This window comes from Panthera pardus, unplaced genomic scaffold (assembly GCF_024362965.1).
Source record: "Panthera pardus isolate Hobbes unplaced genomic scaffold, ASM2436296v1 HiC_scaffold_11, whole genome shotgun sequence".
Lineage (NCBI taxonomy): Eukaryota > Metazoa > Chordata > Mammalia > Carnivora > Felidae > Panthera > Panthera pardus.
In genome coordinates, this window is record NW_026526666.1 from 73,003,089 (window position 1) to 73,019,817 (window position 16,729).

Sequence of the window (16,729 nt, forward strand, 5' to 3'; positions counted from 1 at the left end):
AAGGACATTTCTGGTTTTATGATACTTTCCAGTACAAAAAGAATGAATTTCGTTTTTGTAAACTCATTTCGATTAACAAAATTCTGAGCAAACAGGTCCCGTTTTCAGAAGACCAAAATGTTTTACCCTGACCTATTTTTGACAATCTACAATATTAGCGGATGGAGTAATGTATCCATTAAAGACTTTGAATTACGTGTGGAACATAACTGAGAGTTTTAAGAAAGGAGAACAGAGGTTAGCAGTAGTTTCCGCTGCGAAGGCCAAAAGTAAGTCATTACTGCTAGTACTTGTACAGGATTTGAAACTATGTTGCTACCTCCCCCCCCCCTTTTTTTCTTATATAGCGAATGGAATCAATTTCAGAGGTGGACTTCATAGAAGTCATTTAAGTCATTTCCTCTGCTGTTTCAGCCCTCAAAGGATCACCAGGGTGCAGGCAGTAGCATCCCTCATATTGCATTAAATTGCAGTCCCATGCATGGAGGGATAGGTGGGGCCCTGGCAGTTCTCAGTGCCAAGTGCAGGCTTTTCTTGCCGTGTGTGGATTTCGGTTGTAAGGGCCCTTCTTGCTATGCCTGGATTTCAGTGCTCAAGGTAGCAGTTTCTCAGCAACACTGTCCACATTTCAGTTACTGAAAGTGTTGTTAACTGTGAGTAATGGCAGGAAGTAGCAACTTTGCTGCCAGCTCTCCTGTCCACAAATCCCTACTCGATACTTAGTGACCAACTGTCACTGAAAGCCTGGTGGTGGGTCGTGGCACATCTCAGTTCACGCACAGGTGGCCAAGGGTGCACTTGTGTTGCCTCTTAGCCTCCCAGGGATAAACCCACATGACATTTTACAAAAGTAGACAGAGGAGGATCAGGCAACAAAGTGAAAGCGCAACAAGTAAGCGACCGTGATAAGGTTGGAAGTGACGTTTGAATAGGATGCTAGGATGCGAGTGGAGCCGCAGGAGAGACAGGTGACGAGAGGATGGTGACACTTGCTTTCTGGAGACTGGATACGCAGCCAGAGAAGGAGCAAAAGCGAGCCTATAGACACGATGAGGAAAAAGATGGAGATGTCCCAGAGGAGGGGACACTGGTAGCAAACTTCACATTAAAGGGACTCCTGGAGGTATTTTGTAACATTGAAAGACCAAATGATAAAGTGTTGGAGGTGAATCCAAGCTTGGGGAGTCAGACGACTTACCAAGGTGTAGAAAGGAAGCTTGCTCTGTGTCATAACAAGGAAAAAAGGCAAGCACTGTTTTTTTTCACAAATGAAACACTTGATTCTCAGTGATTTTAATGTTTTAAGTTACAGTCTACCAAATATTAGTTTTACTATTTTTTTTCATTGCATTTAACAATAGAAGTTTTTAATACTTTGACGAACTTTAAAAAATGTATTCATCATCGTGGATGTTGTATTTTGAGAGAAGCATAAAAGATAGACAGTTGATAGGCAGAAATGTGAGTCTAATTTTCTGATCTAGTGTAAATTATAAGATAGATCAGGTCCCTGGTTCTTTCTCGTCACAAAATTGTCAGCTCTGAAAGTGGTCGTTGTGCTCCTACAAGTCTGTTCCTTTAAATACAGCATGTTCAATTCCTTCTCAATGTCACCGAAAACAAAACAAAAAGAAAGCTGTTACTCTGTACCCAGGCAATCCTCACTTTGCACAGCAGTGCAGGACTGTTAAAATGAGCTGCTTGCAGCTATGGGGGTAGGGAGGGTGCTTGGAGCTTTCACCCCCTCTCCGGGCACACACCCCCCCGCCCCCAGCACCTTGATGTGCTCACCAACTGGAAGCTCTCCCAATCATGCAGTTTGGGTTTGTTTTGTTCTTTTTTTTCTTTTCTTTTTTTTTTTTTTTCTTTAATGGGGTTTTACTGCATAGGCATGATTGATAAAATCACTGACCATTGGTGATGGTTCACCTCTTGTCCCTCTTCCCTCCCCAGAGGTTGGGGGTAGGGCTAAAGTTCCAAGTTTCTAATCAAGGCTTGGTCTTTCTGATAAGGAGCCCCCATTCTGCAGCTATCTAGAAGCTGCCAAGAGTTCCTCATCTGAATAAAATGTGAGGTGCCTGGGTGGCTCAGTTGGTTAAATGTCCAACTTCAGCTCAGGTCATGATCTCAGGGTTTGTGAGTTCAAGCCCCACATCAGGCTCTGTGCTGACAGCACAGAGCCTGCTTTTGTTCTTCTGTCCTCCTCTCTCTGCCTCTCCTCTGCTCGTGCTCTCTCTCGAAAATAAACATTAAAAATTTTTACAAAGAATAAAAGATGGCCCTATCACCTCTCTCAGGAAATACAAGGGATTTAGGAACTACGTCAGGAACAGGGGACAAAGACATCTATCTTTCTGTGACATCACAGGTCACCTCCTGGTTCCGTTCCAGCAAAACAATTATAATAGTTAAGAGATACTGGCACATTTCTAGATGCCCAAGTAGTCATTACTAATTAGTCATCATTGCATTGTATGAAAATGTCTCCCAGGGGAAGGCCACTTGGATTTGCAGTCTTGATCTGCCGTTTGATCTGTCAGGTTCCAAAAGCAGGAGTGATCTCAGCAATAGATGGCTTTGACTTTCAGGCATAACTCAAGAAGGGCCTAATGGAAGAGATACCTGGAGCAAGGTATCCGAGGGAAGATGTGGGGCTGCCGTGCCCTCTTGGGCACGCCCCCTCCCACACCCTCTGTGTGTTCACCAGCCTGGAGTTCTCTGGCTTTTTTTTTTTTTTTTTAAGATTGAGAGAGAGAAAGTGGGTGAGAGCAGGGAAGAGAGAGAGGGAATCCTAAGCAGGCTCCAATACGGGACTCAGTCCCACAACCTTGGGATCATGACCTGAGCCAAAAGACACTCGACTGACTGAGCCACTCAGGCGCCCCTCCCCCACCGGCACTTTTCCGATAGGACTTCCAAGTGGTACTACGTGGGGGTCTTTAGAGCCATTTCATTTTTCCAGAGAGGAACCTTCCAGCTTCAAACCTGGGGTAAAAGCGCAATATATGTGTGGACTAGGGGTTCAATCTTACTTTCACCGATTTTCCTTGGTGGTGTCACACCTCACTCCTACCCTGTGTTTTACTGTGTGTCCCGGATCCTTGGGCTTTTTCCATTTCCCTAGGAGTAGACCTCCACTGTATGAGGTGTTAGGTGTCTGGCTGGTGTGTGTGTTGGGGGGGGGAAGGGTCTCCCTACCAATGTCCATTCTCAGTTCCCTGCCTCACACCCCTGTCTCTCTGAGTCAGAGGTGTCCCAGTCGGCATGTCCCATTTGTGATTTCCTCACCTTCCTCCATCAGCTTCCCATCTTCTAAATATGTCTTCAGCCTTCTTGGTAGCTGATGTTCCTCTCTCATTCTCTCTGTTGTGCATCCATACCTTTTTTGTCCTTTTATTATCCCTTATTGGGATCCGGGGAGGCAGAGGAAATACTGTATGCATCTTAAACTGGGATTCTGCCACCAGTTTTAAGATTAAGGATATGAACCGGTGGACTTGGGCAGAAAGGAGAAATGTGAGACTCCAAACAGGAAAAGTCAGACTGAGGCTTCAAAATAATCTTTAGTTATCCAGGCAGCACACACATTGGGTATTAAAGACAGGGCTGCTGTCACCGCTGGGACACTATTTGTGGCGATCATCCTCTCCCAGGCTCCACATTTTAGCCTTGTACAGAGTGATGTCATTGTAGACCCTGAAGTGGTTCAGCCTGCGGTCACCACGTTCGGGGCTGACCTAAAGAAGAGAACACGGGTGTCAGAAGGAAGCTTCTGGAGAGGGGGATGACGTGGGTCCCGTAGTTGGATGGACCCGGGCCCCCAAAGCACTGGAGGCTTCTCCTTGCTCAGCCTTGTTTGGGAAAAGGAGATGACAGCAATTGCATCAAAACAGTCGTAGGACTGAATGAGAGTACCTATATGCAACGTGGCTGCTCTTGCCTTTCCCAGGCTTGAGTTGGAGGCCACGCCTGTGGACTGCTGGAATGTATGCTCCACGAGGGCGAGTCCCGTATCTGTGGCACTCACTGCTTATCCCCAGCACCTAGAACAGTATCCAGCATACACTAGGGATTCAGTACACATCTGTTGAATGAAGGAGTGGATGTTGTTGAAGCAGTCACACAGGGAACTAAGAGCAAGCACTCTGACACATAAATCTTACAGAAGCTAGAAGATTAATTTATGCAATTAACTGAAAGGCTACATTTTCATCAAATGTTACTAGGAGAGCAGAAGCTGAGAGGTATTCGAGTATGGCTTCCCCAGTGTCCTACTATTGGGATTGGGGTTCTCTGCTAGTCTAGGGTCAGGCCCTGCTAGGGGGTAAGGAGCCAGCCCTAAGGTAAGTTAGGCCTGATCAATTCTTCTGCCCCCAAATGTATCACTCTGGAACTCCGGCTTAATTGCCTTTTATGGTTGCAAAACACCTGGATCTAACTTTTTTGGGAGGAATACTTTCTTATTATGCCAGCAGTGCCATCTAATGGCATTGTAATGATGAACAGGCTTGACCTATTTGCAGACCCTTTGCAACTCCACAGTGATGGCTGATCTGGCATGCACAGTTGGTTATCTGCGAGGCCTAGGAGGGTCCCCCTGGCCGGGACAGCCATGCTTGTGCTTCCTGTCATGGCCGGGCGAGCCTGCCATGAGATGTGCTGGTCAAAGATGCATTTCTGGGGGAAGGGCCGAGATGGCAGAGCAATATGGAAGTTTTTTGTGTCTCTTGTCCCTGAAATGCAGCTAGATCAACACCAAACCATCTTGCACACCTAGAAAATTGATCTGAGGATTAACTCAACAATCTGCATAACTTAAGCCACAAACTTGACAGGTATGTGGTGCAGAGAGGTTAACTGGGGGAGAGAGAAGCCTCAGAGGGCAAGGAGCTGTTTTTGCTTGGAGAGAGAGGATGGAGACATGGGGTAGAATAGAGGAAAGGCACTCCTCCTGAAAGCATCTGGAGAGAAAGAGAAAGAGTGGAAACACCCATAAGGTAATTAACAATAAAAGGAGAAAGGAGAGGATTTAAATTTCATTAAGACTCTATAAACAGGGGGAGCACAGAGTCTGAAACTCTGCAGCTCGATACCTGATAGACCTCTGGTGGGAAGGGTGAATCCCCAGGAACAGACAGCGAGATCTGAGGGGTCCTTGGGCCACACAGGGAGAGGCAGTTCCCCAGCTGGGAGGACGTTTGGTAGAGGTTGTGCAGCCTCCCCACAGGCAAAGGTCCCAGCAGACCCCAGAGAACAGCCACATTTGCTGGTGCTGGAACAAGGACGTTGAGGTGGTGAAGATTGGTGCCAGATGTGTGTTGTGATTTTCCATAAACCCTGAAACGCTGTTGCTATGTGATTGCATGAACTTTTCCTGGGGCGGCTGGCACCCAGCCGCCGTCTCTGGGCAAATGCAGCGTCACGGTCATGTGAGCATTCCGAGAGGTGGGCCAGCACTTGGCCACTACTCTGTGAGACCCTCCCCCAGAGGGTCTGAATGGGTCAAAACCACAGGGCCCTCAGAAGTGAGGGGTTTGGAAACACAGCCCCATTGAGATAAAACTCAGGATAGGGGTGCTTGATTGCCAGTAGGCGAGCACAGAGTTCTGATACTAGAGACTGGGTAGCTGGGTGACACAATTTTCACTGCTCCTGCACAGGCACATACACACGCGCCACAACAATCCACCCCAGTAAGCTAAGCAGCACCATCTAGTGGAGAAATGGAGTTGTTACACCAGCCGCTGGCCAACTGACCAACTGTGCTCTAGAGGAACACAAGTCTCTCCACCTGCTTAGGTACAGACTATAAAGTGCTTCATAGTTTGACTTTAGGGGAAACTGGATGTAATTTCCATCGTATTCCTGTTTGCCTGTCCATCTATTCCACTTTTTTTCTTTTTCTTTCCTTATTCTTGAATACAGAAAGAGAAAAATTTATTTTTATTTTCTGTTTTTATAAAAAGATTTTTCTTTAAAATTTTCTACTATGTTTACCAGGGTTTTTTTTTTAATTTTTTATTATATTTTACTTTCATCATTTCACTTTATTCTATTTTATTGTATTCATTTTTTAAAACTTTCAAGTGTTTTCTTTTTTTTTTCTTTTCTTTCCCTTTTTCTTTATTCTATCAAGGTCCTTTCAACAACCAGACCAAAACACACCTAGGATCTAGCATCCTTTATTTGATTTTTTTGTGTTGTTTTTAACTTTTAATTTTTATTTTATTAATTCTTTTTCTTCCTCCAAAATGACGAAACAAAGGAATTCACCCCGGAAGAAAGAACAGGAAGAAATGACAACCAGGGACTTAATCAACAGAGACACAAGCAAGATGTCTGAAACAGAATTTAGAGTCACAATAGTAAGAATAGTAGCGGGGGTTGGAAAAAGCATAGAATCCCTTTCTGCAAAGATAAAAGAAACAAAATCCAGTCAGGATGAAATTAAAAATGCTATAACTGAGATGCAATCTCAAAGGGATGCCACAGCAGCAAGGACAGATGAGGCAGAGCAGCAAATCAGTGATATAGAGAACAAACTTATGGAGAAAAATGAAGTAGGAAAAAAAAGAGGGAAACTGAGGCAAAAGAGCATTAGAGAACTCAAATGAGAATTAGAGAACTCAGTGACTCATTAAAAAGGAATAACATCCAAAAAAAAAAAAAAAAAAAAGGAATAACATCCAAATCATAGGGGTCCCAGAAGATGAAGAGAGAGAAAAAGGGGTAGAAAGTTTATGTGAGCAAATCATACTGGAAAACTTTCCTAACCAGGGGAAAGACATAGACATCAAAATCCAGGAAGCACAGAGAACTCCCACTAAATTCAACAAAAACCGACCATCAACAAGGCATGTCATAGTCAAATTCACAAAACAAAGGAAAGAATTATGAAAGCAGCATGGGAAAAAAAGTCCTTAACCTACAAGGAAAGACAGATCAGGTTCACAGGAGACCTATCCACAGAAACTTGGCAGGCCAGAAAGGAATGGCAGGATATATTCAATGTGCTGAAGTGCATCAAGAATATGCAGCCAAGAATTCTTTATCCAGCAAGGCTGTCATTCAAAATAGAAGGAGAGATATAGTTTCCCAGACAAACAAAAACTAAAGGAGTTCATGACCACTAAACCAGCCCTGCAAGAAATTTTAAGGAGGACCCTCTTAGGGGAGAAAAGATGAAACAAAACAAAAAAGACCAAAAGCAACCAAGACTAGAAAGGACCAGAAAATTCCACCAGACACTACAATTCTACAGGCAACATAATGGCAATAAATTCATATCTTTCAGTGCTCACTCTAAATGTCAATGGACTAAACACTCCAATCACAAGATATAGGGTAACAGAATGGATAAGAAAACAAGATCCATCTTTATGCTGTTTACAAGAGACCCACTTTAGACCTAAAGACATGTTTAGATTGAAAGTAAGGGAATGGAGAACCATCTATCATGCTAATGATCACCAAAAGAAAGCTGGAGTAGCCATACTTGTATCAGACAACCTAGATTTTAAAATAAAGACTGTAACAAGAGATGAATAAGGGCATTATATCATAATTAAGGGGTCTATCCAACCAAGAAGACCTAACAGTTGTAAACATCCCATCATGGCACACCGAAATATAGAAATCAATTAATCACAAACATACAGAAATTCATTGATAATAATACCATAATAGTAGGGGTCTTCAACACCCCACTCACAGCAATGGACAGATCATCTAATCAAAAAATCAACAAGGAAACAACGGCTTTGAATGACACACTGGACCAGATGGATTTAACAGATATATTCAGAACATTTCATCCTAAAGCAGCAGAATATACATTCTTCTCCAGTGCACATGGAACATTCTCCAGAATAGATCACCTACTGGGACACAAATCAGCCCTCAACAAGTACAAAAAGATGGAAATCATAACGTGCATATTTTCAGACCACAACACTATGAAACTCGAAATCAACCACAAGAAAAGATTTGGAAAGGTAACAAATACTTGGAGACTAAAGAACATCCTACTAAAGGATGAAAAGGCTAACCACATTGTTAAAGAGGAAATACAAAAGTACATGGAAGCCAGTGAAAATGGTAACACCACAGCCCGAAACCTCTGGGACACAGCAAAGGTTGTCATAAGAGGAAAGTATATAGCAACCCAGGCCTTCCTAAAGAAGGAAGAAAGGTCTCAGATACACAACCTAACCTCAAACCTTAAACAGCTGGAAAAACAACAGCAAATAAAACCAGAAACCAGCAGAAGATGGGAAATAATAAAGATTGGAGCAGAAATCAGTGCTATTCAAACAAAACAAAACAAAACAAAACAAAACAAAACAGAACAGTAGAACAGATCAATGAAACCAGAAGCTGGTTCTTTGGAAGAATTAACAAAATTGACAAATCTCTAGCCAGTTTGATCAAAAAGAAAAAGGAAAGGGCCCAAATAAATAATATTAAGAAAGAAAGAGGAGCAATCACAACCAACACTGCAGAAATATAAACAATAATAAGAGAATATCATGAGCAATTATATGCCAGTAAATCTGGAAGAAATGGAAAAATTCCTAGAAACATTTAAACTACCAAAACTGAAACAAGAAGAAATAGAAAATTTGAATAGACCCATACCAATAAAGAAATCAAATTAGTAATCAAAAATCTCCCAAAAAACGAGTCCAGGGCTGGATGGCTTTCCAGAAATATTCGACCAAACATTTAAAGAGTTAACACCTATTCTTTTGAAGCTGTTCCAAAAAAACATAAATGGAAGGAAAACTTCCAAACTCTTTCTATGAAGCCAGCATAACCTTGACTCCAAAACCAGACAAAGACCCCACTAAAAAGGAGAACTACACACCAATTTCCCTGATGAACATGGATGCAAAAATCCTCAACAATATATTAGCCAACCGGATTCAACAATACATTAAAAAAATTATTCACCACGATCAAGTGGGATTTATACCTGGGATGCAGATCTGGTTCAATATCTGCAAAACAAACAATGTGATTCATCACATCAATAAAAGAAAGAACAAGAACCACATGATCCTCTGAATAGATGCAGAGAAAGCATTTGACAAAATACAGCATCGTTTCTTGATAAAAAAACCCCAAGAAAGTACGGATAGGAGGATCGTAACTCAAGATCATTAAAGCCATATATGAAAGACCCACCCCATATCATCCTCAATGGGGAAAAACTGAGAGCTTTCCCCCTTAAGGTCAGGAACAAGACAAGGATGTCCACTCTTGCCACTGTTAGTCAACATAGTATTGGAAGTCCTAGCCTTAGTAATCAGACAACATAAAGAAATAAAAGGTATCCAAAATCGGCAAGGAGAAAGTCAAACTTTTACTCTTCACAGATGATGATACTCTATATGGAAAACCCCAAAGATTCCACCAAAACATTGCTAGAACTTATTCATAAATTCAGCAAAGTCACAGGATATAAAAATCAATGCACAGAAGTCAGTTGCATTCCTACACACCAACAATGAAGCAACAGAAAGAGAAATCAAGGAATTGATCCCATTCACAATTGCACCAAAACCCATAAAATACCTAGGAATAAATCTAACCAAAGAGGTGAAAAATCTATACACTGAAAACTATAGAGAGCTTATGAAAGAAATTGAAGGAAACACACAAAAAAGGAAAAATGTTCCATGTTCCTGGCTTGGAAGAACAAATACTGTTAAAATGTCAACTACCCAAAGCAATCTATATATTCAATGCAACACCATCATTCTTCACAGAGCTAGAACAAACAATCCTAAAATTTGTATGGAACCAGAAAAGACCCCAAATAGCCAAAGCAATCTTGAAAAAGAAAACCAAAGCAGGAGGCATCACAATCCCAGACTTCAAGCTATATTACAAAGCTGTAATCATCAAGACAGTATGGTACTGGCACAAAAACAGACACTCAGATCAATGGAACAGAATAGAGAACCCAGAAACGGACTCACAAACGTATGGCCAGCTAATCTTTGACAAAGCAGGAAAGAATATCCAATGGAATAAAGACAGTCTCTTCAGCAAGTGGTGCTGGGAAAACTGGACAGCGGCATGCAGAAAAATGAACTTGGACCACTTTCTTACACCATACACAAAAATACACTCAAAATGGATGAAAGACCTAAATGTAAGATGGGAAGCCATCAAAATCCTCGAGGAGAAAGCAGGCAAAAACCTCTTTGACCCTGGCCACAGCAACTTCTTACTCAACACATCTCCAGAGGCAAGGGAAACAAAAGCAAAAATGAACTATTGGGACCTCACCAAAATAAAAATCTTCTGTGCAGTGAAGGAAACAATCAGCAAAACTAAAAGGCAACCAATGGAATAGGAGAAGATATTTGCAGATGACATATCAGATAAAGGGTTGGTATCCAAAATCTATAAAGAACCTATCAAACTCAACACTCAAAAAACAAATAATCCAGTGAAGAAATGGGCAAAAGACACGAGTAGACACTTCTCCAAAGAAGACATCCAGATGGCTAACAGACACATGAAAAACTGCTCCACATCACTCATCATCAGGGAAATACAAATCAAAACCACAATGAGATACCACCTCACACCTGTCAGAATGGCTAACATTAACGATTCAGGCAACAACAGATGTTGGCGAGGATGCGGAGAAAGAGGATCTCTTTTGCACTGCTGGTGAGAATGCAAACTGGTGCAGCCACTCTGGAAAATGTTATGGAGGTTCCTCAAAAAGTTAAAAATAGAACTACGACCCAGCAATTGCACTACTAGGTATTTATCCAAGGGATACAGGTGTGCTGTTTCGAAGGGGCACATGCACCCCCATGTTTATAGCAGTGCTATTGACAATAGCCAAAGTATGGAAAGAGCCCAAATGTCCATCCACAGATGAATGGGTAAAGATGTGGTATATATGTATATATATGTAATGGAATATTTCTCGGCAATCAAAAAGAATGAAATCTTGCCATTTGCAACAACGTGGATGGAACTAGAGGGTATTATGCTAAGCGAAATAAGTCAGTTAGAGAAAGACAAATATTATATGACTTCATTCATATGTGGATTTTAAGATACAAAACAGATGAATATAAGGGAAGGGAAGCAAAAATAACATAAAAACAAGGAAGGGGACAAAACATAAAAGACTCAAATATAGAGAACAAACTGAGGGTTGCCAGAGGGGCTGTGGGAGGGGAATGGGCTAAATGGGTAAGGGGCATTAAGGAATCTACTCCTGAAATCATTATTGCTATATGCTATATATGCTAACTAACTTGGAGGTAAATTAAAAATAGATAAATACATTTTAGAAAGGGAAATAAAAAAAATAGATGCATTTCCACATGCATACTTTGTACCCATGGGAGCCAGGCCTTTTGTCTTTAAGAAAATGAAGACTAACAAGCTAAATTACTTGTGCTTCGTAATATTTTTAAAGTTGCTTAATTATCTACGTTGGATAGTTTACCTTCACAACTCTCTGTCCCTGTCCGTATACACTGTATGTTAGTCCCCCACCCCTCCTCCTCCTCTGTCCCTTTGAGCACTGCTCTCCTGGATTCAGTCCCCTTGTGAAGGTGGGAGGCTCCTGCTGGACCCACTTCTTATCTCCCAGTCTCCTCTCTCTAGGGCAATGCCCCATCTCTGAGGAGGAGCCGTTGCAGCTATTTGCTAAGTCCATTCATTCATTCATTCATTACTCAGCTGTTTACTCCAATCTCCCCATTGTAGCGCCTCAGCAGAACCACACGTCCCAGACTAGAGCCATATAAATAGGCGAGAAGACCAGGCCCACGGCAGAAATTCAAGAACTACAGTGTGTAGGCAGTTCTTGGGAAGGTGCACACTAGAAAATTACTCAGTAGCGGAAGACATCTGGGATCAAGCCAAGGGGCCAGGAGAAGCACCCCATCGGTCCTTGGTTGGGCTAAAGCTCTCCTTTCTATTCCTCCTAACCCACATCATAGCAGCCCCCATTTATTGAACACTTACTATGTGCTGGGTACTGCCCTAAGCAGTTTATATACATTGTCTCAGTTAATTCCCACAACAAACCTTCAAGTGTCCATATTATTAACCCCATTTTAAGGTGGGTAAATGGAAGTTGAGAGGTTCAGTTTCCACAGCTAGAAAGTGGTGGAGCTGGGATTTGAACTCCAGCCGCTGGCACCGGAGCCACCATGTTACGTTGATGCACGGAATTGAGCTGAATGGTGCAGGAGCAGGAGACATGTGGTGCTACAGAAACGTACCAGGAAGGTGCCCAACTCTACCTGGGGGGGAGTGGGGGGTGCACATCCCTTAATGAGACTTTATAATGAGGTGCCTCCTGAGTGGTCCTGAAGGCTGAGTAGAACTCCCCAAGGAGTACAGGCTAGGGATCAGGAGGCAAGCTGCAGGAGCAGTAAACTAAGGATACAGGGTGTGCAAGACCTTGGTGCCTTTGAGGTAATGAAGGAAGCTCTGTCAGAGCTGAGGAACAGTGTCTCCAGCTTCACATCAGGCGCGAAGTATACAGATGGGCTAAGAGCCAAGTGTTAAAAAGACACGACAACTTGGGGGGAAATCTAAAAGGAAAGCTAGTCATTTTGCAACTCTGGATAGTGAAGGTGTTTTCCTAAGCAAGGCACAAACCCCAGAAACTGTGAGGGAAAAGGCTGGCACGTTTGACTACTTAAAAACTAAAACTTCCTAAGTGACAAAAGACACGAGCCAGTTCAAAGACAAACGTGGCAGGAAGTTCTTCAAATTCTCTGTTCGAAACCCTGCTTTTCTTCCTCAGTAACAGAAGCCCCAGCTCATGTTGGGTGACAATGTGCTGATGATTACATTTCCTGGGCTCCTCGCAGCTCCCGGTCCCCTTCCAATCAAATGAGGTGTGTGTTACCAGCATTCCCATTTTACAGATAAGGGAGTGGAACCCTGTGATGTTACGTGCCCAAGATCGCCCTATTAAAAACTGGTACAGCAAACTCAGGCAGTCACCGGCAACCTTTGGTCAACACTTACACGGCAGTTGCTATGTGTTAGGCACCGTTTAAGGCACCTTACAAATACAACCTCCTCTAATCCTCATAGCAAATGTATGAGGTGATGTCTGTAATATCTCCATTCTAGAGTGAGGGAACAGAGTCAGGAAAGAGTTTAGTCACTTACCCAAGGTCACACAGCTAGGAAGTGGTAGCCAGAGTGGAAACCCAGCCAGTCTGGCTTCATATACTGTTTTTTTAGCCACCACCTCTGTTGCCTTTGGGCTCCCGAAGTAAAGGAGCCACACTTACCAAGGGCTCTGAGTCCCATCCGATTTCTTGGCTTTCAGTCTGTGTCTCTGGGTATTTCTTCCTTGGCCCCAGGGCAGCATGGTGAAGAAGATTTAGAAACCTGGCTGGGAGATGAGGCATGAGTTATGAAGGAGGCAGGATTTGGGTCCAAGAGCTCCCATGCTCTTTACCCTGGCCACATCCTTCCTTGGAGATACGGCACATGGCCTCAGGGGCCTGCCAAGGCCTTGCAAAACTCATCTTTCAGCAAGTATTTGTTGAGCACAAACTCTGTGCCAGGCACTGTTCTGGACCCCAGAGGTAGAGCAGTGTGACAGTTATGGTTCGCGCTCTCCCGGAGCTTGTGGTCTAGGTGGGGGGATAGGGGACCCAATACACAAGGGGACAAATAAACCGGATGGTTATAGTGATGCTAGCTGTGTAGAAGGGGGGAGGCGAAGGGGCACGCAGAGACAAGGGTGGCTACTTTAGACAGGATGGTGAGGGGAGGTCTCTCTAGATGCCAAGCAGGAGCCAGCCCTGAGGGAGAGGCAGAGGAAAACCACACTACAGGCAGCAAGAACAAAGGCACTGGGGCACGAGCAAGCTGGGCCAATGTGGCCGTGGTGGAGAGAGGAGGCGGCTTGTAAGAAGGTCAGATCCTTCGCACGGTGATATATATGGCCACCACCCCCACACGTATTTGTAACTCCACAGCTTGAGCACTTTAAAAGTTTCATTTTTCCATTTCTATCCTACTAAGTCTCAATTTGAGAGAGGCGGTTTGACAGTGGGAAGAACCTGGGCTTCGTAGTCAGGCATTCCTGGCCCTTCCACTACGCTCATCTGTAAGATGGAAGGCAAATATCTACCCCAGCAAGATGACTGAGGATGGATGAACGAATGTTAATTAAGGGCTGGCATCGGGCTGAGCTTATCCTTAATATAAGCAGTTAGCAATCAACTGCTGCTTAGCTCTCAGGCCCCTCACCACCTGCTCTTTTCCTTATTGCTGCAAGCCCCCAGCTCCTCTCCTTTCCTCTAGCTGGGCTACAGATAGCACGCTTAATTCCTACAGATAGCTGTAGCTACATATAGCTACAGATAGCTGCTCTATTAGTCTCTTGTCCGTCTCACTATGATACAAGATCCTCCCTCCTCCTACCCACCCCCACCTTCCTACCCTGACCTCCTACATAAACCTTGCGTCTTTCCTCCATCAAATTCTACTCTAAGAAGGTAGAGGGGAGGAGGAGAGCTTGCCAGGAAGGATTAGACTTTCCATCAAATTCTCTTCCATCCTTCCTGAGTGTGGCCCCGCCCACTTGCATATTGCAGCCATGCCAAACTACCCGCAGGTCTTGGGCCGTGCTGGTGTCTCTCATTTCTGTGCCTTTCCATATAACTCAGAATGTCCTTTCAGTCTCCTTTACCTGACCTACTCCACCTCACCATGTTACCACCTCCTCCAAGAAGACTTCCTAGAACTCCACTGTTGGACTAGGGCACCTGTTTTCTATGTTGTTGCCGTCTCAATTTTACTCTCAATTTCCTCGTCTGTCTCCTTCACTATGGTATGAGGTCTCTACCCCGCAGATACTGTTCTAAGTACTTGCATTACTTTGTTATTCTCACAACAACCCTGAGAGATAGGTTCTGAGAAGTTAACAAATCTGCCCAAAGTCACAGCTAATGAGGGGCAGAATCAGGATTTGACTCAGTATGACTTCAGAACCTCTGCTTGTAACAGCAAAGATGTTTGGTGAGTGGATGAATGGATACAGTGTCAAAGCCATTAGGAGCATTTTTCTTGGCTTGGCAGTTAATGAACCTGCTGTATGGTTGAGTATGCCAATCTCCAATGAGCTTCATGAGCGTGAGCCCAATTTTCAGATGATCAAAGTGTTGCCCTAAGGTACCGCTATCCCAAGAGGCCTCCCTAGCCAGCTGCATATCTGTGCTCTATCTCAATGGTGTTCATAAGCCCTGGGACTTACCATCTTCAGGTTCCTCCAGGTTATCATGCCAAGACATGGGCTTTCTGGTGATTGTGTGAACTAGAGAAAAACAGCATCACAAGCTCATGTTAAAACATTCACACCCTGCCGTCTCAACGACCCACCCTAGGCCAGACACCTGCTGAGCATTTTCTGAGTGTTTGCTGCATGTCAGGTATTGTGCTGGGCACCAGGGAATAAGGCCCGCAAGGACCTCACAATCCAGAGAGGCACTGTCCAGCATAGTGGCCGCCAGTCGCATGTAGCTACTTGAATTTGAATATTTGAAATTAAATACCAATTAGAAATCCATTCCATGGGCACACTAGCCACATTTCAAGGGCTCAGTAGCCACAGGGGGCTAATGGCTACCATTTTGGGCAGCATAGATATAGAACGTTTTCATCATTACAGAAGGTTCTCTCAAACAGCGGTGGTCTACAGGGATATAGACATACCAGGCAGCCAAACAAGGTTGGACACACACTGATATATCAGAAGACTATGTGAAAACAGAGGTGCAGAATCCACAGACATCCGTTCAACCCATAATTACTGTGCACTGGAGACAGGGCTATAAACAGAGAAAGTTCCTGTGCTGATCTTCTATTTGTGGTGACAGTAAACAAATAAATATTTGGGCCAAAATAAGTGAGATGTAGAACAGTAAAGTATTTTACACGGGTAGAGAGTTGATGGTGGGATGGGGAGTGAGGGTGTCTCATCTCTAAGGAGACATATTAGAGCAAAATTTCAAACAAAGAGAGGGAATGTGCTGTGTGAGGACATGTGGGAAGAATCTGAGAGTGAGCTTGGTGAGTTTGAGAAACATCAAGAAGGCCAGAGTACTGCAGTGCAGTGAGATAGGTGGAGGGCAGTAGGAAATGAGCAGAGGCCAGAAGGAACCAGTAGTCTCCCAAGTGATTTTTTACCTCAGACTCCTACCAGTAAAACCTTCCAAGCATGCGCCTAATACATGTATATTTATATAGTCTCTATATACTATGAGCAGTATAATTTTTCTTTATGCCTAAAAATAAACATAAATACAAGTTCTAGCACAAATACAAGTTCTAATATTTCCTGACTTTGTCCCAATGGATCATATGAATCACGTGCCCAAGGGACAAGAGCCAGGAGATCTAGAAAGCCTGAGTGTTGCCTGAAGGGATTATTTAAATTGTGGGAATGGAACAAGTTTAAACAGAATTGGACAGTTAATTTGCATTCCTGAAATTAGTGGTTGGGAGCTCCAGAGGAAAACTAGATTAGTTATGAGCAAAATGAAGACATTACATTTTCTGTACTCTCACCCCCCACCCCCCCCACACACACAGGGTAACTGAGGAGATGGGTGTGCAGTTTAGCTTGACTGTTGTGATCATCTCACTCTGTATATGTATATCAAAACATCATGTTGTACATCTTAAATATATGCAATTTTTGTTTAGAAAATCA

The 16,729-nt window shown here is 43.4% G+C and overlaps 1 protein-coding gene across 2 annotated transcripts in view; it reads right to left on the reverse strand.

The window, feature by feature from the left end:
* Positions 1-3,544: 3,544 nt before the first annotated feature.
* CFAP144 (cilia and flagella associated protein 144) overlaps positions 3,545-16,729 on the reverse strand; it is a 175,647-nt gene continuing 162,462 nt past the window's right edge. For both annotated transcript variants that reach the window (XM_053896539.1, XM_019428943.2), the window contains 3 exons: positions 15,272-15,331; positions 13,296-13,399; positions 3,545-3,737 (listed from right to left, as the gene is read on the reverse strand). In XM_053896539.1, the coding sequence (XP_053752514.1) occupies positions 3,627-3,737; positions 13,296-13,399; positions 15,272-15,331 (275 nt within the window). In that variant the 3' untranslated portion in view covers positions 3,545-3,626. The remainder of the gene's footprint in view (positions 3,738-13,295; positions 13,400-15,271; positions 15,332-16,729) is intronic.